This window comes from Erythrolamprus reginae, chromosome 2 (assembly GCF_031021105.1).
Source record: "Erythrolamprus reginae isolate rEryReg1 chromosome 2, rEryReg1.hap1, whole genome shotgun sequence".
In the NCBI taxonomy this organism is placed as follows: Eukaryota; Metazoa; Chordata; class Lepidosauria; order Squamata; family Dipsadidae; genus Erythrolamprus; species Erythrolamprus reginae.
In genome coordinates this window covers 184,745,093-184,767,226 of record NC_091951.1, presented here as the reverse complement: position 1 = coordinate 184,767,226, position 22,134 = coordinate 184,745,093, and the positions used below count along the sequence as shown (strand labels likewise).

Sequence of the window (22,134 nt, the reverse complement as noted above, 5' to 3'; positions counted from 1 at the left end):
TGAGAATCTCCAGTACTAACTTGTTCTTTTTCAGCACAGTGCTACCACTATTTGTAGCTTTCTTTTGGCTGTGTTATCTCATTGCAACACATACCAGATTGTCAATGTAACTCATTCACTTATAGGGGTGAGTTACATTGACAATCCGGTATGAAATTTCAACTAGAATGTCTTTCTCGTTGCTTCTAAGAAAACGACGAACTGGAACAAAGTCACAAATGTTAGATCCTTGCAGGAATGAAGGACTGCAGACTTAGGTTAAGTAACGGTTCTTTTTATTTAGAGCAGAAGGTAACGGTTTAAGGAACGAAACAAGACAACAACATGGTCGTGCCTGGCAACTATATATACCCCTAGCTGCCAGGCTCAGCTAACCAATCACCTTTCAGTATTTTCCCGCCCAAGGAATATGGGGTGGGTACAAGGCCTAACTGTCCTCTGGACACAACAACAAATACCTAGTTTTGAACAAGAGGAAGTGAAGATCGTGCGATCACTGTTTAGTCACTTCAGGAGTGCTGAGAATTGGTATAGGAAAATAAGTAAGGTACCGTAAGTATGGAATCTAAATTTGGCCCATGCTGCAGCTTCATCTTCTTTTGATAATACAGTGATTACTTCAAAAATTGGTAAATGTACATGAGTGAATTTCTCATGTCATAAATTATTTTGTGAGTCCTGTCCTCGGCTATTAGAGAAATAACAAGATATGCTGTACATTGACTTCAAGTGTTGTATTCATTTATTATGTTAACAGTTGCTTTTCATTTGTGCAAAAGCTTTTAATGTGGCTAATACACTTAAAGAGCTTTCTATGTTATCTTATAATAGTGTATTATAAATACAATAATTTATCAGGAGCTGAAAGTGGAGTTTAGTCATAGAATGAATTGCAGGCTGTGCTTTGCAAGGGACTTTGATTGTCATCTGCATGGCTTCACTTGTTGATTCTGAAGAAGTGGCTGTGGTTTTGGTCAGCAATATGAGTTCTACCACATATAGGCTAGTGCCATGCCCTCCTTGACTCTATCTCAGGAAGTTAGTGAGAACTAGCTGGCTCAGAGAGTTTAGTAGCAACGTCTTACTGGGAAAGAGGCAGTGATTCCAACCACCATAAAAGAAGTAGCAGTTTCTCTTGTCTTCAACCAGCCTTCACTGGAGACAACCAAATTGGGTAATTATTGCCCAAACCCCAAAATACTCTTTCTGGAGGAGGATTTGGAGAGCACAATAGAACTACAATGCAGGGTTCCTTAGAGAAAAAAAGGTTATCTAGACTCGAGGGGTCCCCAAACTTGGCAACTTTAAGACTTGTGGACTTCAACTCCCAGAATTTTCCAGCCAGCTTTGCTATGTCTAGACCCTTTTCAATTACATTTCAGAGTTGACCATGAGACATAAATTGTTGGACAGATTGTGTGTACGCTGGTAGGTGATCTACACATCAGGACACGGATAGAGGGGCCTCATCCCTCCCGATTTGTTTAGACCAGTGTTTCCCAATCTTGGCAACTTGAAGATATCTGGACTTCAACTCCTAGAATTCCCCAGCCAGCGAATGCTGGCTGGGGAATTCTAGGAGTTGAAGTCCAGATACCTTCATGTTGCCAAGGTTGGGAAACACTGGTTTAGACCTTCTAGTGGTATACAATACCATAATCCATACTAGTTTTATGGCTTGCCTATTGGACTGCCCATAAGAATTAGGGGAATTAGGAGCTGCTGTTCTCCGCTCTAGGCTAAGCTGGCAATGCAATAGAAGATTTAGCCCAGTTATTGAAGGTTATAAGTATCCAGATGAGAAGAGCCTGGGCTATTTCAAATCATTCCACTTGGAGCTGCCCTTGAAGCCAGGTCCCTTAGGAAATGAGTTCAGTGTGCAGCAGCTTAATTGGTCATGGATACACATGTGACTACTACTATGGGAGCTGTGTTGAGGTCCAGCTAGTTTCTGGATACAGTCCAAGGTCCTGATTGTCAGTTTTAAAGCTCTTTATAGCTCAAGGCTTTGAAGCCACCTTTTTTGGACTGAATGTGCCCTTTCAGTGACAACAGAACAGAGGTTTTCCTATGTACAGGGATTCTCCCTATCCATGGAAAAGTCTCCAAACATCTGAACTTCTCCTATGTCATTGGGCTGCCAAAAAGAACTGTAAATACATTGGCTCTCAAGGAAACCATTCGGGGAGATGGGGAAAGAACCTCCACCCCTTTTAGAATGGTGAATAGAGTTATATTAATAAAAATGGTAACAAATATAGTGAGCAGAACAGAGTAGAATAACGCATCTATACTATTGTGATTTTATAAGTTTACTTTTGTCTTCTCCAATCAGTTTTCATGCTTGAGATTAAGTGGTAGACATGTTCAGTACTTTTGAGAACTGAGTGGGATAAAAGCTGCAAGAAACAGAACTCTGTTGATAGAAAATATAACATACCCCTCCCTAGTGAGTGAGAACTGTAATATACATGCACATTGTTTATGTTAAAGAGAATCGACCTACTGGGCCTCCATATCTTGATGAGGATGTTGAGGCTTTTCCTGTGCTCGGAGATCGGTCTGATGCAATCTCTTCCAATATTTAAGGAAGAGGTTTTAATGGTTAAAATGACTGTCAGCTGGGGATACCTAGTTATAAATTTTCATGATATATTGCTTTATAAGGAGGTTTTATAATTTCATTTTGTCGTAAACCACAGGGTTTTTTAGGGCAGCATAAAGTCATTCAGACCATCATTTATTTTATTTATTTATTTATTTATTTATTTGTCAAACAATTATAGGGTGATAATTTGTACATATAAAACATTAGATAAGTAATTATAAAAAGTAGACAATAGGACAGGGATGGTAGGCACAATGGTGCGCTTATGCACAATTAGTGTACATCTAAGCTATTCTGATGCTGGAGAGAAAAATGAATTTTTTGGGGGGAAAAGACTATTTCAGAATTACTTCATAGGGAAAAAATATATTTTGAAAGATCCTCTGATTTAAAGAGGGTAACCAGGGATAAGTTGCAATTTTGCCCATTTGCTGGGAACATTTGCATAGCAGAACAGGCCAATACACATATCACAATTTTCTCCTCAAGAGGAAAATATACCCCCTTTTTAAAAAAGAAGATTCTAAATGGGTCTTTATATTTTATAGTAATTTTATTAAACATTACAATTAAAAAGATAAAAACTAGGCTCAAAATAAAAAATGAAAGTGCCGGGGGAAATGGGTAGAAAAATATACTAAAGAAAACGGAAAAAAAATATGTGTACTGTATATTGTATAAAGAAATGATTTTCCCCTTCATCACAACTATAAAAATGTTAATAACTTACCACCTTCTCTTAAAATACAGCAAATGATCTATTTTTCCCTATCCCATCTGTTACTGTTAAAAAAAAAATCTGCAAAGCCTTGTCATTCAGTCATAATCAGCAAAAGTTCATTGAGTCTTACCAGAGAAAACAACACTATTTTAACCTTGATCAAATAAACCAAGTTTGTATTGCTTCCTTTTACTTTTAACAATCTTGATCTTTAGTTCATTAAAATAATATCCTGGAGTTTTATTTAATTTCATTTTTTCTTTGTCCCTTCTCCAAAAATTCTTCAAAGCTTTAACAAGCCACTTTTGTAAATCCAGTATAGGAAAATTATCCAAGGTTTGTTATTTATATATCCCTTTAAATTATTAGAACATCAGCCAGTGTGGTTTGTATATCCATTGTAGCCTCTTTTTCCATATGTATTATTCTTGTAGTTTGTAATTTTTAGATCCATGTTCACATCAATCTCAGTCTTGTCTGATAAATATGTTCCTATTCCATAACATTTTTTCAAACACAGTTGATTCTCTTAAAGTTAACTTATGGGTCCTTTGATTAAAATATTTTTCAATTTATGAAATGTTTAGCATTTTGTTCCATTGTTTTTATAGAGCTGTAAGTCAAATTTAATTGTTCTTCTCCTTTAATTGAAGCCTTGAGTTCCTTCTGGTTCCCTCTGGTGTCCAAACTTCAAAGTCTCGTCCTATCATATTTTGGGGGAAGAATACTTACAAATAGTCCCAACATTTTATTTCAAATCTATTTGGATCTTTAATCCATTTGTAACATTCCAGAATCAAAGTTCTAATCATCCTTTTGCTGTTTATTCCAAAATAATTTTAAGCCCCTAAATTTATGTGTATTTTTTATATCCCACTCTTACTATTTTTAAAATAAATAATCTACCTAATAGATTATTTTTAAATTACCTCCCATTACCTAATATTTCTTTTCTTCCTATTTTCCCCACAAACACCACTTTATAAGTGGGTTGGTCTTGTTGTGAGTGGTCCACGTCCAGCTCAGGTGGTCACTGATTTTGAGGATTAGGAGACAAAGGAATACTGGAATCGCAGGCCAGTGTTCTTGCCATCTGAGAGGGGGGCATTGAATTATGGGTGTGGGCACATGCATACATGTGCGCCCTTTTGGTACCTGAGCAAAAAAAGGTTCACCATCATTATCCTATACCATTTCAGACAAATACTTGTCAGTTCTCTATTTTGTGGTGGTACTCTACTTTTAGCAGAGCTATCTTCAGTTTGCCATTTCTTCCCCAGAGGTCCTTCTAAGTGGGCATCTATAATTGTACATTTGCATATGCAGATTGTAGTAATTATATTTTGGTTTTCTTCCTTCCTTCCTTCCTTCCTTCCTTCTTTCTTCTCTTTCTTTCTCTCTTTCCTTCCTTCCTTCTTCTCTTTTCTTTCTTTCTTTCATTCATTCATTCATTCTTTTCTTTCTCTTTCTTTCTTTCTTTCTTTCTTTCTCTTTCTCTTTCTCTCTCTCTTCCTTTCATCATATATGAGCAGTATCTTCTAACTCTAGCATGCCCACTAACAAAATGTGAGCTGGAACAAAGTCACAGGTGCCTAGTTTTGAACAAGAGGAAGTGAAGATCGTGCAATTACCCAAAAGGAATTGGGGAGCAATTTAGGGGGACAGAAACCTGTCACAGATCAGGAGAATCACTCGGCAGCACTGGCCTCGCTGAAAAGAACATGGGTTGTAATGTATTATGTATACCATGTTTCTAACTGCACCTACATACAGCCAATCTGGAAATGGAAAATGTGAAAGTGAAAATGGCTGGGGCTGTTGTTTCTCCCCTTTCAGATGCCCTGAATTTCATAACGTAGGCAGGAAGTGGGGAAAGCAACGGAAGTATCCAGGTGAGGGTGGTGAAGATGCTGGAGGAGAAAGATCAGGGTGATATTCAAGGATCCCAGTTTTTGTGCTATGCAGTTTGCCCTGCAGACCCTTCGCAGTAAGTCTCTACACTTCGGAAGGGTACAAGACACATCAGTGTGAAAGTAAAATTTAATTACTCTCCTCCCCCCCACTTTAAAATGAATGATGCATGTATTTATCTATCTATCTATCTATCTATCTATCTATCTATCTATCTATCTATTTATTAGATTTGTATGCCGCCCCTCTCCGTAGACTCGGGGCGGCTCACAACAATAATAAACAATATATAACAAATCTAATAATTAAAAAACCCCACTAAAAACCCCATTATTAAAAGCAAACATACATACAAGCATACCATACATAACTGTATAGGCCCATGGGAGATGTTTCAGTTCCCCCATGCCTGACGGCAAAGGTGGGTTTTAAGGCGTTTACGAAATGCGAGGAAGGTGGGGGCAGTTCTAATCTCTGGTTCCAGAGGGTCGTGGCCGCCACAGAGAAGGCTCTTCCCCTGGGTCCCGCCAAACGGCATTGTTCAGTTGACAGGATCCGGAGAAGGCCAACTCTGTGGGACCTAATTGGTCGCTGGGATTCGTGCGGCAGAAGGCGGTCCCGGAGATATTCTGGCCCGATGCCATATTAGATATATTTGTCCTATATCTTAGATGGCAAACCATCTTAAGCCAAGCCTGCTGTAACCAGCATACAGCCTTGATCTGGATAGAACTTTCTCATTTTCCATAGAGCTGTAGTATCATAACTGTTGACACCATGCACGCTGATAGCCAGAGGTATTGAGAAGGTGAGATCAGGCGGTCTTTAATATAACCAGCCTAATTCTTACCACAAACATTTTAAAATGGATCAAGCAATTACACGTGGCTGCGCTGTTCAGAGAAACCCAGATATAGATTTACTTCAACTGCATTAAATACATTCTATGTTATCCCAGACCAGATTTGCAATGCAATCCCGCGTTCCTGAGTTGTACTGACTGAATAAAGATACATCTCACACATGATTAACGCCTTTCCACTGATTCCTTTGGGAATTCAACAAACTTACACTTGGGCTTGACCACATCTTTAAAAAAAGGAGATGAAAACAAACCAAACTCTAGGAAAGGCACTTAAAACTTTCACGATTAAACATTGCCTCACCCAATTAATGTGAAGCTGACCAGAAGCAAGAGAATTCTGTGACCTTACAATTAAACATTTCGCCAACACAAATGTAAGGAAAAGCTGTGCCTCTAGCACAATCATTAGCAAGTAAAGCTTTTTTATAGCACACAGCTTAGCAGTGTCGTTCGCTATTTATCTTCTGGTGTAAATAAAGACGGAGGGACCATACATAACAGATACAGAGTAACAGTAACAGAGTTGGAAGGGACCTTATAGGTCATCTAGTCCAACACACTCACTCAAGCAGGAGACCCTACACCATTTCTGACCAATGGCAGCCCAGTCTCTTCTTAAAAGTCTCAAGTGATGAAGCTGCAAGCTGTTCCATGGGTTGATTGTTCTCACTGTCAGAAAGTTCTTCCTTATTTCTAGGTTGAATGTATCCTTGGTCAGTTTCCATCTATTATTCCTTGTCTGGCCTTCAGGTGCTTTGAAAAATAGCTTGACCCCCTCCTCTCTGTGGCAGCCCTTAAAATATTGTACAGTGTTCCCTCAATTTTCACGGGTTCAAACTTCGCGGAAAGTCTATACCACGGTTTTTCAAAAATATTAATTAAAAAATACTTTGCGGATTTTTTCCCTATACCACGGTTTTTCCCACCCGATGATGTCATATGTCATCGCCAAACTTTCGTCTGCCTTTAATAAATATTTTTTTTTAATAAACTTGGTGAGTAATAATCTGAATGGTTGCTGAGGGAATGGGAAATTGCAATTTAGGGGTTTAAAGTGTTAAGGGAAGGCTTGTGATATTGTTCATAGCCGAAAATAGTGTATTTACTTCCGCATCTCTACTTCGCGGAAATTCAACTTTCGCGGGAGGTCTCGGAATGCATTCCCCGCGAAAAGCGAGGGAACACTGTACTGCTATCATGTCTCCCCTGGTCCTTCTCTTCAATAGACTATCTATGCCCAGTTCCTGTAACCGTTCTTCATATGTTTTAGTCTCCAGTCCCCTAATCATCCTAGTTGCTCTCCTCTGTCTGCACTTTTTCTAAAATCTCAACATCTTTTTTATAGTGTGGTGGCCAAAACTGCATGCAGTACTCTAGGTGTGGTCTTTCTAAGGCTTTATAGAGTGGGTACCTCACTTGATCTTGATTGTATCCCTCTGTTAATGCAACTTAGGATTCCATTGGCTTTTTTGGCTGCCACTGCACACCACTGGGTCATATTTAGCTGGTTGTCCACTAAGACTCCAAGATCCTCCTCACAGTCACTGCTATTGAGCCTGGTTTTACCTGGTATACTTTTGTTTTTTCTTACTTAAGTGTAAGACTTTACTTTTCTCTACACTGAATTTTCTTTTGTTAGATAATGAGATTCATATATCCCCACAATGCCATAGATCTTAAACAATTCAAGAAGTTAACATGACATCTCTGGAATGACAGAATCAGGCAGATTCCCATTGACTGGAATTTCCTACCTTCTGCCTTCTGCCCTTGAAATCTACTTCCACCATGGGCCTTTGATGCCTTCCCCCAGTTCTTTCTCACTAAACAGGAAAACTCCAATAAAATTGCTTTTCATCATTTCTTTAACACGACAAATTAATACGATAAAGCGTCGATGCCTCCTGAAAAAAATGCCACTTCTTCTCAGGTTGTAAAAGCAGGGGCTTTTACTCTTAAAAATGTTCCGTAAACTATTGCCTACAGGTGTCAGAATTTCATTTCCACTTTTTAAAACCTCATGTGATTTTTTTATACTGCAGGTTCCTTCCCCCTAGATCTGCAGGAGGCCTTTTCTGGAGTCTTGTGGCATTTAGAAGAGTGAATCGGTTCAAATCTGACCTCTTGGTAAGAACATAAGAATATAAGAAGAGCCAAGCAGAATCGGGCCAAAGCCCATCGAGTCCAGCATTCTGTGTCACACAGTGGCCCACCAATTGTCCATGGGGATCTTGAGCAGAGAGAGAAGGCAAAACCCTCCCTTTCCCTTGACCCCCAACAAATGGTACTCAAGGGAATCCTGCCTGTCTCAACCAACATAGAGGCGGCACCTGCACATCCGTTTCAATAACCACTGATACACTTGGCATCCATGAATCTGTCTAATCCTGCCTTGAAAGTCCTAAGCACCACTAAAGGCTTTTTTTACCGAGCCACCTACCCTCCATCCTATGACAAGCCCAAGTCACCTACCTCGTACAATGCTCATTGACACCTTGAAGTTGTTCTTCAGCAGAGGGTTATCAACCAGCTCCACCAGCTGGAAAAGTTTGTTGAGTTGTGCTTTCATCCCCTCATACCTTCGAGCCTCAGCCCGGACCGCTGCAGAGTTCAACTGCCTTTGCGAATTCATGGTGCATCTGTTGTTGGCAGAAGTGACTCCGGATCTCAGCCCATGGTGCAACCTCCTGCCTTTTCTTCACCGGGGGAAGTTAAGCAGGCCCCAGGCAACCTTAAAGTGCCCACTTCACTCTCGTGAACCTGATCGGTTTCTTCCCCCACAAGCACACACACACTCTGTCGGTTGCACTTCCTGAGAAGAACGTCACATTTCAAAGCCACTGCTCTTTGAATCACCCCATCCCTATCTGATTTTGACACTAGGCAAGGGCGTATCTATGTTAAAAAGAAGAGAGAGAGAGAAAAGTATAGAGCAGCCAGTGACTTCTCAGCCAAGGCTGCTAATCATCCTCTAAGATCCCAGGTTACATACTCCAAAGCAGGCAGGACAGGATTCACAGGTGCTGGAATTCTGGTTTCCCAAAGCTATAATTACCGCAAAGTATTTTTGGCAGCTGCATCAAGGTAAACAGAGAACCATGTGGAGGCACACAGCTTCCATCACCACCACCCAATGAGGCAGGCACACCCATGGACCTATCTTGCCCGTGAGGTGTAGTTTGCCCCCGTGGGAAGCAGTAAGGAGAAACCAAATAAGAAGACTTAAAAGAGAAGAAGGGTAAACATGACAGGGCTATTAAAAATCATGTATGGAGCAGGTAACACCGCGGGGGGAAAGTTTTCCCTGCCTCACTGACAAGGTCAGAACCTTAACTCATCCCCTGAAACTACCTGCAGGGAGGTTTAAGATCAAAAGGAGGAAATTGTTTTTTAAATGGCACACAATTCAACTGTGAAATTTGCAATCAGTGACTGCGATAATGGCAGCCACTTTTTTTTTTTTTTTTAAATATTTTTTCACCATCTATACATAAACATCCATACATATACCATAATATCAAAAATACATACCGGTAATTATACATTTCTATCCAAAATGCCATAAACAAATATCCTAAATGTGCACCTTTTGTACTTTTATCTTCCTTCTATATTTTCATACTACTTCCCTCCCTCTATCTCCTTCTCTTCCCTCCGCCTTCTTTATCTCTCTCTCTCTCCCTCTTTCTTACTTCACTCCTCCCTCTCTCCCCTTCCTTTCTACTTCCTCTTCCTCCCTCTTAGCCTTCTCTGAGTACCTCTAATCCACTTTATAGTTAACAGACAAGCAATTCAAAACCCTAACTTCATAACCAACTTTGGTGCTACTCTTAAACATCCCCCCCCTCTCTCCTCCTAGGTATACCTACTGTTATTCTAATGCTGCCTCCTTTCCTATTTCAAAACCCTAACTTCATGCCAATTTTTGGTGCTACTCTTAAACATATTTTCCTCTTGTCTGTCTGTCTGTCTGTCTGTCTGTCTATCTAACTATTCTTCTAGTTCTAGGTATATCTACCTAGAACCCTTACTTCATGCCAATTTTTGCTGCTACTCTTAAACATATTTTCCGTCTGTCTGTCTGTCTGTCTGTCTGTCTGTCTGTCTGTCTGTCTATCTAACTATTCTTCTAGTTCTAGGTATATCTACCTAGAACCCTAACTTCATGCCAATTTTTAGTGCTACTCTTAAACATATTTTCCTCCTGTCTGTCTGTCTGTCTGTCTGTCTGTCTGTCTGTCTGTCTGTCTGTCTGTCTAACTATTCTTCTAGTTCTAGGTATATCTAATGTTATTCTAATGCTGCCTCCTTATCTCCTATTTTTGTTGCCTGGGTCTACCACCTTTAATTTTCAATTTTCTTCCAAATCAATTGCTATAGCTTATCTTCTAAACATTCTCATTATCTCTTACACCTCTTAATTTTAGACTATACTCCTCCCTTATCTCAGTTTATATCTCTATTCGTTTTTTTAAAATATTCTGTCATTTCTAAATGCCCTACATTTCTGATCTCTCTTCCCACATCATATCTCCTTTTCAACTATATTACACATTTTTTTACTTTTAACTCATTCTCCATATTTAAACAAATTCTAATCTCATCACTACACTTCCATCCATTGGTTAATAACATTACCAACTTCCCAATATACAGTAATAAAGAAAAAAAGAACCCCTAATTATCTAAAATCTCTAAAACAAAAAATCCAATTTATAAATTATATAATTATATAAGGATCTTTTTAAAAAAATATTAAGCTCTTATAACATTCCAACATTTTAAATAATTATCTAAATCCTTTTCTACAATAAATCAATTTTATAAGTTATACAAATCTTTTAAAAAACCAAATCTTATAAAGAAAAGTAGTGATTATTCAAATTTGATAACCTTCCAACGATTAACCTATCATAGTCTGTTGTATATTGATATAACCTATTTGATACCTATTTTACGTGCTCAATGTTGAAGTATGTTTGTAATCTGACAGTGTTTCCAACACGAATAAAGAAGGTACGATATTCTGAAGTCATCTGATCAATCCAAAGATAAATGTTGAATTATCAAGGGTAGTCAGAACCATTTTTTGGTGGAAAAATTCATGCCCAAAGGATCATGAGCCAACCATAAGTGGAGTTCAAATCAAAAGTGGGCAGGATTGTTTTATATTTTTACTATTCGTAATAAAGGCAAGAATAGGGCATTGGCTTCTATTCCTGTGCTCTTCTACTAGTTGCATACAGGAAATACAAGTCAACTCTATATCCACAAAGGCTGTACTTGTTGTAGGAATGACTGTGCTTATATGGCAAGGATGGCTAGATGAACATTTATGTATTTGTTAAATTTACGAAGCACTGAATCACAGGGTGGTTTTGCCAGGTGTGTGAGCTTGTCTTTTGGTGGACATGGCCTCTTCCTACTTCAGTGTCCTTGAAAATATTAACAACCAAATATGCCCATGTTACACCAACACTCCGCAGTCTGCATTGGATGCCGATCAGTTTCCGGTCACAATTCAAATTGTTGGTTATGACCTATAAAGCCCTTCATGGCACCGGACCAGATTATCTCAGGGACCGCCTTCTGCTGCACGAATCCCAGCGACCAGTTAGGTCCCACAGAGTGGGTCTTCTCCGGGTCCCGTCAACTAAACAATGCCGCTTGGCGGGACCCAGGGGAAGAGCCTTCTCTGTGGCGGCCCCGGCCCGCTGGAACCAACTCCCCCCAGAGATTAGAATTGCCCCCCACCCTCCTTGCCTTTCGTAAGCTACTTAAAACCCACCTCTGCCGTCAGGCATGGGGGAATTGAGATACTCTTTCCCCCTAGGCCTTTACAATTTTATGCATGGTATGTCTGTATGCATGTTTGGTTTTTATATTAATGGGTTTTTTAATCGTTTTTAGTATTGGATTATTATTGTATACTGTTTTATTATTGCTGTTAGCCGCCCCGAGTCTCTGGAGAGGGACGGTATACAAATCCAATAAGTAAGTAAGTAAACAAACAAACAAACAAACAAACAAACAAACCATAGCTTGTTGCATTGTACCATCCAGGAGTGAGTTCCTCCCAGTTCAGACCAGATCACCCAAACCGCTGTCGACCTGCTGGTGATGTCAAGATGGCATCACGGACCTGGTTCAATTGATGCTGATCCGTGGGCACCGCCATCTCTTTTTAAAAAAAAAATTTGATGAATTATTTTACTGTTTGGATGTTGTTTCCACTGCTGCTGCTTGGAAACAGTTCCTCCTGCCCGCCCCCAGGTTAAACCTGACCTTTATTCCTTCGCCCGAAGCACAGCTGATCAACTTCTCAGCTGTGTTTCGGGATGCTTCCAGCTACTGAGCATGCCTAGAAGCCAAGTGAGCATGTGCATGTGAGCATGTGCGTGTGCAAGGGTGCGTGTGCAAGGGTGCGTGTGCAAGGGTGCGTGTGCAAGTGAATGGAGTGTTTGCAGGTGCGCAAAACATCACGATGCAAACCAGCAACAAGGTAAGTAGGAACCAATCTCTGTGTGTCAGGCAAAATTTATTTGTCATAAACATTTATTTATTCTTAAGTTTATACGCTGGCCATTTCACTCCCCAAAGTTAGCCTGGGTGGCTTATATATTTGTATAATTTTACAGAACCAGGCCTTGAGGAAGCAACATAAACATTAAGATTAAGATCTATTAGATTTGTATGCCGCCCCTCTCCGAAGAACTGCCATCAAATAAGGACAGGAAACCTAGGCATAAATATTCTCTTGCTTTCAGTCTTCCTTGCTACTCGTCCTTAAAGTTAGCTAACTTAGGGGAGGTATCGTTTTTGACAGTTTGCTTCAGTGCAAATGTCAAGGGACACTTTTTCCTGAAGCCAGCTTTCGGTTCAGAGTTTATCCCTAGAGCTGGAGTGTGAGCCAGCAACAAACAACTGGTATGGCTGGACAGCTGCCCAGGAAGGTGTGAAAAGCCTAGAGCTTAGCTTTAGAAAATGCCACGTTCCCTGCTGCCCTTCCAGTGCCTGGGAGATCAGTGGCATTGATGAGAAAATTAGGCCACTTAAGCAGATGGCAGGAGGTGAGCTATGGCTTGTCCAAGACCAAGAAAGCCTAAGAATTGTCCTTGCAAATGGTATGTGAAGAGGACTTTTTTTTTTTGGGGGGGGGGGTAATCCGGTCAATTGACTCTTTATCAAATACTTCCAGTGGGTTTCCTCAATTGCAGTTTGTTATCCCTTCAAATCTACCATTGCAGTAGGTGGTACAAAGCAGAGCCATGCCATTCATTTTCTGGGCAGAAGGAGCAGGTGAGAATGGCATGGATCGACTAGCTACTGTACAGCAGGTAATGAAGGAGACGTCATGGATTTTTCTTCTTCAATCACAAGGGGGAATTTAATGGTGGAACGCAGATATCCAGGGCTGCTACCTGGTAATCAGAAACAGATTCCAAGCCAGAAGAACTTTGACTTTAGAACATCACCTTTCGGCTGTGGCGAGGAGGGCGTTTGCCCAGGTTCGCCTGGTGCACCAGTTACGGCCCTATTTGGACAGGGAATCCCTGCTCACAGTCACTCATGCCCTTATCACCTCGAGGTTCGACTACTGCAACGCTCTCTACATGGGGCTGCCTCTGAAGAGTGTTCGGAAACTTCAAACCGTGCAGAATGCGGCATGCAAGCAGTCGTGGGTCTTCCCAAATACACCCATGTTTTGTCAACACTCCGCCGCCTGCATTGGTTGCTGATTAGTTTCCGGACACAATTCAAAGTGTTGGTGTAGGATAAAGCCCTACATGGCATCGGACTAGAATACTTACAGGACCGACTTCTGCCGCATAAATCCCAGCAGCTGATTAGGTCCCACAGAGTTGGCCTTCTCTAGGTCCTGTCGACCAGACAATGTCGTCTGGCGGGGCCTAGGGGAAGAGCCTTCTCTATGGCAGCCCCAGCCCTCTAGAATCAACTCCCTCCGGAGATTCAAACTGCTCCCACCCTCCTTGCCTTTCGCAAGAGCCTGAAGACCTATCTATGTCGCCAGGCATGGGGCAACTAATGTATCCCCTTCTCTGACCATTAAAGTTATGAGTGGTTATGATTGTGTAATATCGATTGTTTTTAAGATAATGGGTTTTAGTTACAGTTTTAATTATTGGATTTGTATCTGTATTGTTTTATTGTTGTTGTGAGCCGCCCTAAATCTTCAGAGAGGTGCGGCATGCAAGTCTAATAAATTATTATTATTATTATTATTATTATTATTATTATTATTATTATTATTTAACCATGGGGCTTATTGATATGAAAGACTGCTGCTAGAGAATAGTTCTATCTAGAGTCTAGAAAGATAAGATTAAGAACAAATGCCTGTTGAGCCAGTCTTGCCAATGAACCACATAGACACACCTTGTTTTGAGTAAAATGTTGTACTCTGGATTTGACAAGGTTGCATACAAATTTAAATTACAAATGACTTTGCAATTCAAATGTACTAAACCAGCTTTACTGCTCGTATTGCTGAATAGATTCCACCAAGCTTCTGCCTTCAAACCCTGCTGTGATAAGGCCTCCAATGTTGGGGTTCGTTGCCCCATTTCCTGCTGAAAGAACAACAACAGTAATAACAGAATAAAAGAGTTGGAAGGGGTTTCGGAAGTCTTCTAATCCAATGTTCTGCTCAAGCAGGGGACCCTATAACAGGGGTGTCAAACTCAATTACGTTGAGGGCTGCATCAGGACTGTGGTAGACCTTGGGAGGTGGGCAGACATGACCGACTGGGTCGGTATCAGTATTGGTTATGGGCCACACTGCGTACCGGTAGCAAAAGTAGAGCTGTGCACGTAGGTTCATGTCGGCATACGTGCAAGTGCGTCCCAGTGAGATTGTGCTTCTGCGCATGCACAGGAAGCAATACTCAATCTGAGTATTGTATTGGCAGTTCTGTGTTAGCAAAAACTTCAGAAGAGAAGGATTTAGGGGTAGTGATTTCTGACAGTCTCAAAATGGGTGAGCAGTGTGGTCGGGGGGTAGGAAAAGAAAGTAGGATGCTTGGCTGCATAGATAGAGGTATAACAAGCAGGAAGAGGGAGATTGTGATCCCGCTATATAGAGCGCTGGTGAGACCACATTTGGGATACTGTGTTCAGTTCTGGAGACCTCACAGATATTGACAAAATTGAACGGGTCCAAAGACGGGCTACAAGAATGGTGGAAGGTCTTAAGCATAAAATGTATCAGGAAAGACTTAATGAACTCAATCTGTATAGTCTGGAGGACAGAAGGGAAAGGGGGGAAATGATCAAAACATTTAAATATGTTAAAGGGTTAAATAAGGTTCAGGAGGGAAGTTTTTTTTAATAGGAAAGTGAACACAAGAACAAGGGGACACAATCTGAAGTTAGTTGGGGGAAAGATCAAAAGCAACATGAGAAAATATTATTTTACTGAAAGAGTAGTAGATGCTTGGAACAAACTTCCAGCAGACGTGGTTGGTGAATCCACAGTAACTGAATCTAAACATGCCTGGGATAAACATATATCCATTGTAAGATAAAATACAGGAAATAGTATAAGGGCAGACTAGATGGACCATGAGGTCTTTTTCTGTCGTCAGTCTTCTATGTTTCTATGTTTCTATCTCACGACGGGATGCACAACAGAGAGGGGTGGCATACAAATCTAATAAATAATAATAAATAATAAATAATAATAATTTTGGCAAATTGCTGAAATATCTGTGCACGCATCTTCGTGTTGCTGGTGTGCATGCATATGTGCCCCAGCAAAATTTTGCTTCTACGTGTGCACACCAGCAACATGGAGATGCGTGCGCATTGTACTGGTGGCAGTGGTAAGTAGCAATCCCTACCTGGTTGCTATGGCCAACTGGGTGGGCGTGCCCAGCTTGGTGCCACCCCCCAAACTATTGGCACGTTTCCTCTTCATACTAGGCCGAAGCCACACTGGCCTGGGTAGACCAGGCGGAAGTGACATGAGCCAGCTTCTTACATTTTCTAGGATGTTCCTGAGGGCGGGATCCAACCAGCTCATGGGATGGATTCAGCCCGCAGGCCTTATGTTTACATGTGCTCAATACAATTCCAGACATATAGCCATCCAGACACTTCTTTAAAACCTCCAGTGATGGGAGCAGGGCTCCTACGGGAATGGTAAGGAACGCAGTTCCGGTATTATTATTATTATTATTATTATTATTATTATTATTATTATTATTATTATTTGTATGCCGGCCCTCTCCGTAGACTCGGGGCAGCTCACAACAATAACAAAGACAATGTAAGAACAAATCTAATAATTTAAAAAACACTAAAAACCCCATTATTAAAAGCAAACATATACACAAACATACCATGTATAAACTGTATAGGCCCGGGGGAGATGTCTCAGTTCCCCCATGCCTGATGGCAGAGGTGGGTTTTAAGAACTTTATGAAAGGCAAGGAGGGTGGGGGCAGTTCTAATCTCCGGGGGGGGGGGGAGTTGGTTCCAGAGGGTCGGGGCCGCCACAGAGAAGGCTCTTCTCCTGCGTCCCACCAAACGACATTGTTTAGTTGACGGGACCCGGAGAAGGCCAACTCTGTGGGACCTAACCGGTCGCTGGGATTCGTGTGGCAGAAGGCGTGCGGTAGCAAAATTTTGGTCACGTAAACAGTACTGGTAGCAAAATTTTGATTTTTTAAAATTTATTTCCCTTCTGATCTCTGGGTATATTTTTCCTATCGCAGTAAATGAGGTTGAATGTGTATAATTTTAGAAGAGCTGTGCATGCGTGTGTGTACATACACTTTATATAGTAGATAATCAGGGATGGGCTACTGCCCGGACAGGGGGAGACGCAGTGGGGTAGCAAAAATGGAGCTCCACCCCAGAGCACCCAATTTGCACTGAAAGATGTTGAAACAAAATGCATAAGCCACGCCCACAGTGTGGTAATAAAATTTTTGGTAGCCCATCACTGGAGCAACCACAACTTCTGAAAGATAGCTATTCCACCGATTAATTGTTCTCATTGTCATTGATTCTCACTTATTCTCTTTCTGGTGCCTGTTGCAGTGCATTACTGTCTGTTAAGGAGGATTCAGTCAATCATCTGTGTTTTATTCACTTCACTAGCAATGTTTTTTTCTTATGCGGTTTTCCTAATAGATGGTAGGGAGGAGTCTGGCTCTCTGCTACAGCTGTATTGTATTAATAATTGCAGTATTTTACTTCAGGACTGTTGGATATTGCTGAGGTAGTACAATCAGCCTCCTTTCACAGCTGGGAGAAAGGCAGAGGCTGAAAAGAAAGTCTAGGCCGAGGGGTCCTCAAACCTGGCAATTTTAAGCTATGCTGGCTGGAGAATTCTGGGAGTTGAAGTCTGCCAAGTTTGAAGACCTCTGTGAGAACCCTAAATCACAAGGAAAATGTTCATCTTTTAAGCAAGACAACTTGTTGTTTTTCCTTGAAGACGTTTAGCTTCTCATCTGAGAAGCTTTTTCAATTCTGAACAAATGGTGGAGGATAGAAGGATTTATATTTTCTGAGAGTCATTGAGGACACTTTGAAGTTTATCTATTATTATTATTATTATTATTATTATTATTATTTATTAGATTTGTATGCCGCCCCTCTCCGTAGACTCGGGGCCTTCAGGGTCCTGTGCCAGACTTTGGGGAGGGGGGGTTCTATAAAGGGTAGTCAGGAAAATGCAATAAAATGGAATTCAGAGGCTAGGAAGTATGGTACTGTCCCCAAGTCTCCTCTGCTGTCCTGATGGATTTATAGATCAACAAAGTAAAATGCAAAAGCACTATATAAAGCCGGTTGCCAACTCATGCAGGTATACCAGAGGTCTTTGTCTTATGACCATAATTTATTACCGAGTTATGGTAAAGTCATGGCAGTCATTAAATCAGTGGTTCTCAGCCTGGGGATCAGGACCCCTTAGGGCAGGGGTCCCCAAACCTTTTACACAGGGGGCCAGTTCACTGTCCCTCAGACTTTTGGAGGGCCCGGACTATAAAAAAAATATGAACAAATCCCTATGCACACTGCACATACTTTATTTTAAAGTAAAAAACAAAATGGGAATGTACTATTTAGGGGGGGGGGAGAAGTCTGAAATTCATATATGTTTATGTTTTGTTTTTAATTTTCTTTTGTTAACATCTGATTGGCTATACAAGGTTTTCTTGGTTTATAGAAAAATGTATAAAAATGTTTATAGAAAAATATATAAAGAAAGAAGGAAGCACTTTGGCATAATGGTTCATAAGTTAGAAATATAATTGGTGTTGTACTTTTTGAAGGAACATTAAGGAAGGAATTTAATTTTAAAAAAAAGTATGTACCTGGATGACAACATTAGAAAAAAAACTTTTGCAACTTTTTTGATGATTGATATTAGTTACTGACAAAATACCACATTTTATTCAGGGAAAATTAGATGGTACATTGTATTGTTTGAATGTATGTTGAGAGAAAATTTTAAGCAGTAGAGTGGACGGGAGATTCGGGAGCTTATTGTATAGATCGGTAAAATCTTGTACGCTGCCGTGGGCCAGATAAATAGCCTCAGCGGGCCACATCTGTACTGCGGGCCGTAGTTTGGGGACCGCTGCCCTAGGGGGTCGAACGACCGTTTCACAGGGATCGCCTAAGACAATGGGAAAGGACAAATTTCCCATGGAGTTAGGAACTAAAACTTCTATTCTGCCGCCTCGGAAAATATTTTTACAATCAAAAAAGGTGTTTACAGTGGGGGCATCCCTCTGATCTTCCCTGCCAATCAGCTTAAATCTCTGTTGGGAGAATTGGTGCTAGATTTATGGCTGGGGGTCACCACAACATGAGGGATTGTGTTAAGGAGTCGCAGCATTAAAAAAGTTGAGAACCACTGCATTAAATAGATCACCATGTGACCACACTGGATTTTACTTTCTTTTTTGCAACAATCGTTACTCAAATGCTGCAGTTATTAAGCAAATCTCTATTCTCCAATGGAAAGGGGTTTTTTTTTTTTTTGTGGGGGTTTTGGCTGAAAACCAGACTTAAAAGCCAGAAACTGTCAAAAATCTATGAAAATTGTATTTCCATCATGGCAGGACACTGCAAATGGCCATGAATGTGAGCCAGTTGCCAAGTGCCCAAATTGTGATCAAGTGATCAGTGTGTGTGTGTATATCTGTCAGAACTTTGAAATTGGGTCATAAATAATTCTGAGCAGGCCCATCATAATTTGACTAGTGCTAAGTGACCATGTATTAAACAAAGCCTACTTTTATTCTTTAGCTTTCCTAAAACAAAAATTACAGTTGAATTTTTAAATTTTTGAATTTTAAATTACATGGGGCTACCTCTGAAAAGTGTTTGGAAACTTCAGATCGTGCAGAATGCAGCTGCGAAAGCTATCATGGGCTTTCCTAAACATGCCCATGTTACACCAACATTCTGCAGTCTGCATTGGTTGCCGATTGATTTCCGGTCACAATTCAAAGTGTTGGTTATGACCTATAAAGCCCTTCATGGCACCGGACCAGAATATCTCCGGGACCGCCTTCTGCTGCACGAATCCCAGCAACCAGTTAGGTCCCACAGAGTTGGCCTTCTCTGAGTCCCATCGACTAAACAATGTCGTCTGGCGGGACCCAGGGGAAGAGCCTTCTCTGTGGCAGCCCCGGCCCTCTGGAACCAACTCCACCCAGATATCAGGGTTGCCCCCACCCTCCTTGCCTTTTGCAAGCTCCTTAAAACCCACCTCTGTCGTCAGGCATGGGGAAATTGAAATTTTCCCCTCCCCCCCTAAGCTTATAGAATTTATACATGGTATGCTTGTATGTATGATTGGTTCTTTAAATTGGGGTTTTTTAGATTATTTTTAATATTAGATTTGTTTACATTGTCTTTTTTATTGTTGTTAGCCGCCCCGAGTCTTCGGGGAGGGGCGGCATACAAATTAAATAAACAAACAAACAAACAAACAAACAAACAAATGCAGAATTCATGAAAGGAGCGTCCACGGAGAGGGGCAGCATACAAATCCAATTAATAATAATAATAATAATAATAATAATAATAATAATAATAATAATAGGAAATATAATCTCCACCCATATCAACGGACTGCTTATATGAGTCCAATTTATCTGTTTACATGTGTACCCACCATGGATATGGCTTACAGCGTGCTCTGTTTTAAGCATTACCAATAGCTCTGCACAAACATTCGGCCTTACGTATAATTTGAAAATGATTCAGAAGTGTTTCAGGTTTCATGCAAGCACAACATTGCTCTGCTGTCCTTTAAGCAGCACCTCCCTGTTTTTCCTTGGAAGCCTAAAACAACAACAACAACAACAACACCTTAGGTATTTTATTTATTTATATCCCACCTTTATTATTCTTACAAATATCTCAGAGTGTCAAACATATCCCACACACCTTCCTCCTCCTATTTTACCTGCAACAACAATCCTGTTGGGCTGAGAGTCACCCAGCTGGCTTTCATGGCTAAAGTAGGCCTTGAACTCATGCTCTCTGGCTTTCTAAGCCTGGTATCTTAACCAGTGGACCGGACTGGCTCTCTTTTCATAGTCTTCCACGGGAGGCTGAAAAGGGGAGCTGGCTGCTTTGATGTAAGACATACTGTATGGGGCCTCATACAAGTAGGCTTGTATGAATTGTTCTGAAAGTGGCATCCCAAAGGTGCTTTTCTCAAAAGGCAACTAGACTTTATTGTTTTTCCTTGAAGATGTTTCACTTCTAATCCAAGAAGCTTCTTTGGTTCTGACTGAATAAGAACATAAGAACATAAGAAGAGCCATGCTGAATCAGGCCAAAGCCCATCGAGTCCAGCATTCTGTGTCACAGAGTGGCCCACCAATTGTCCATGGGGATCTTCAGTAGAAAGAGAAGGCAAGACCCTCCCTTTCTCCTGACCCCCAACAAATGGTACTCAAGGGAATCCTGCCTGCCTCAACCAACATAGAGGCGGCACATGGACATCCATTTCAATAACCACCGATACACTTGGCATCCATGAATCTGTCTAATCCTGCCTTGAAGCTATCCAGGCTGACAGCTGTCACGACCTCTTCTGGAAGTGAATTCCATAAACCAATGACCCTCTGGGTGAAGTAATATTTCCCTTGATTTGTCCTCGCTTTCTTACCTATGGGCTTTAGGGCGTGCCCCCTCGTCCTAGTATTATGTGATAGAGAAATGATTTTCTCTAGAGAAATGATTTTTTCTCTATCCACCTTTTCTATCCCATGCATGATTTTATACACTTCGATCAAGTCACCTCTTAAATACCGTCTTTCAAGGCTGAAGAGACCAAGGCGTTGCAACCTGGTTTCATAAGGAATGGTGGGGAATGGAAGGATTTATATTCCTTGCTGTCATTTGATTGTTACTACTCTTTCAATCAGGATCTGGATGACTGAGAATCTCCACAGACACAGCAGCTTAGACACAAGGTTGCCCAGTGATACTTGCTTATCCCCTTGCGGGCTGTGACTTATCTTGCAAACAGAATCTACAGGAACTACAGTAGTACCCCTAGATATGAGCATAATTCGTTCCAGAAGGGAGTTTGTATGTTGAGGCAACTCGTATCTGGAACAAATCGCTTTAGAAGTTGTTTTTCCCCTCTGAGATAACCAAAAGCAAGGATTCTTGTGCCACCTAGTGGACGCTCAGCTCGTATCCCGAATTTTAGCTCGGAACTGGAACAGAAATGTCTCTCCTCTCATGGCTCGTATCTTGAAATACTCGCATGTAGAGCAGCTCGTATCTAGAGGTACTACTGTATTTTGCAAAAATGCCTCGGTTATTTATTTATTTATTCGATTTTTATACTGCCCTTCCCCCAGACTCAGGGCGGCTTACAACATGTTAGCAATAGCACTTTTTAACAGAGCCAGCATATTGCCCCCACCATCCGGATCCTCATTTTACCCACCTTGGAAGGATGGAAGATTGAGTCAACCTTGAGCCGGTGATGAGATTTGAACCGCTGACCTACAGATCTAGTCA

The 22,134-nt window shown here is 41.0% G+C and overlaps 1 protein-coding gene across 1 annotated transcript in view; it reads right to left on the bottom strand.

Annotated features, from left to right (window-relative positions):
- AGAP2 (ArfGAP with GTPase domain, ankyrin repeat and PH domain 2) overlaps window positions 1-8,874 on the bottom strand; it is a 215,571-nt gene extending 206,697 nt beyond the window's left edge. The window contains exon 1 of the mRNA XM_070740738.1: window positions 8,578-8,874. Coding sequence (XP_070596839.1) covers window positions 8,578-8,737 — 160 coding nt within the window. The 5' untranslated portion in view covers window positions 8,738-8,874. The remainder of the gene's footprint in view (window positions 1-8,577) is intronic.
- Between the last annotated feature and the right edge of the window lie 13,260 nt (window positions 8,875-22,134).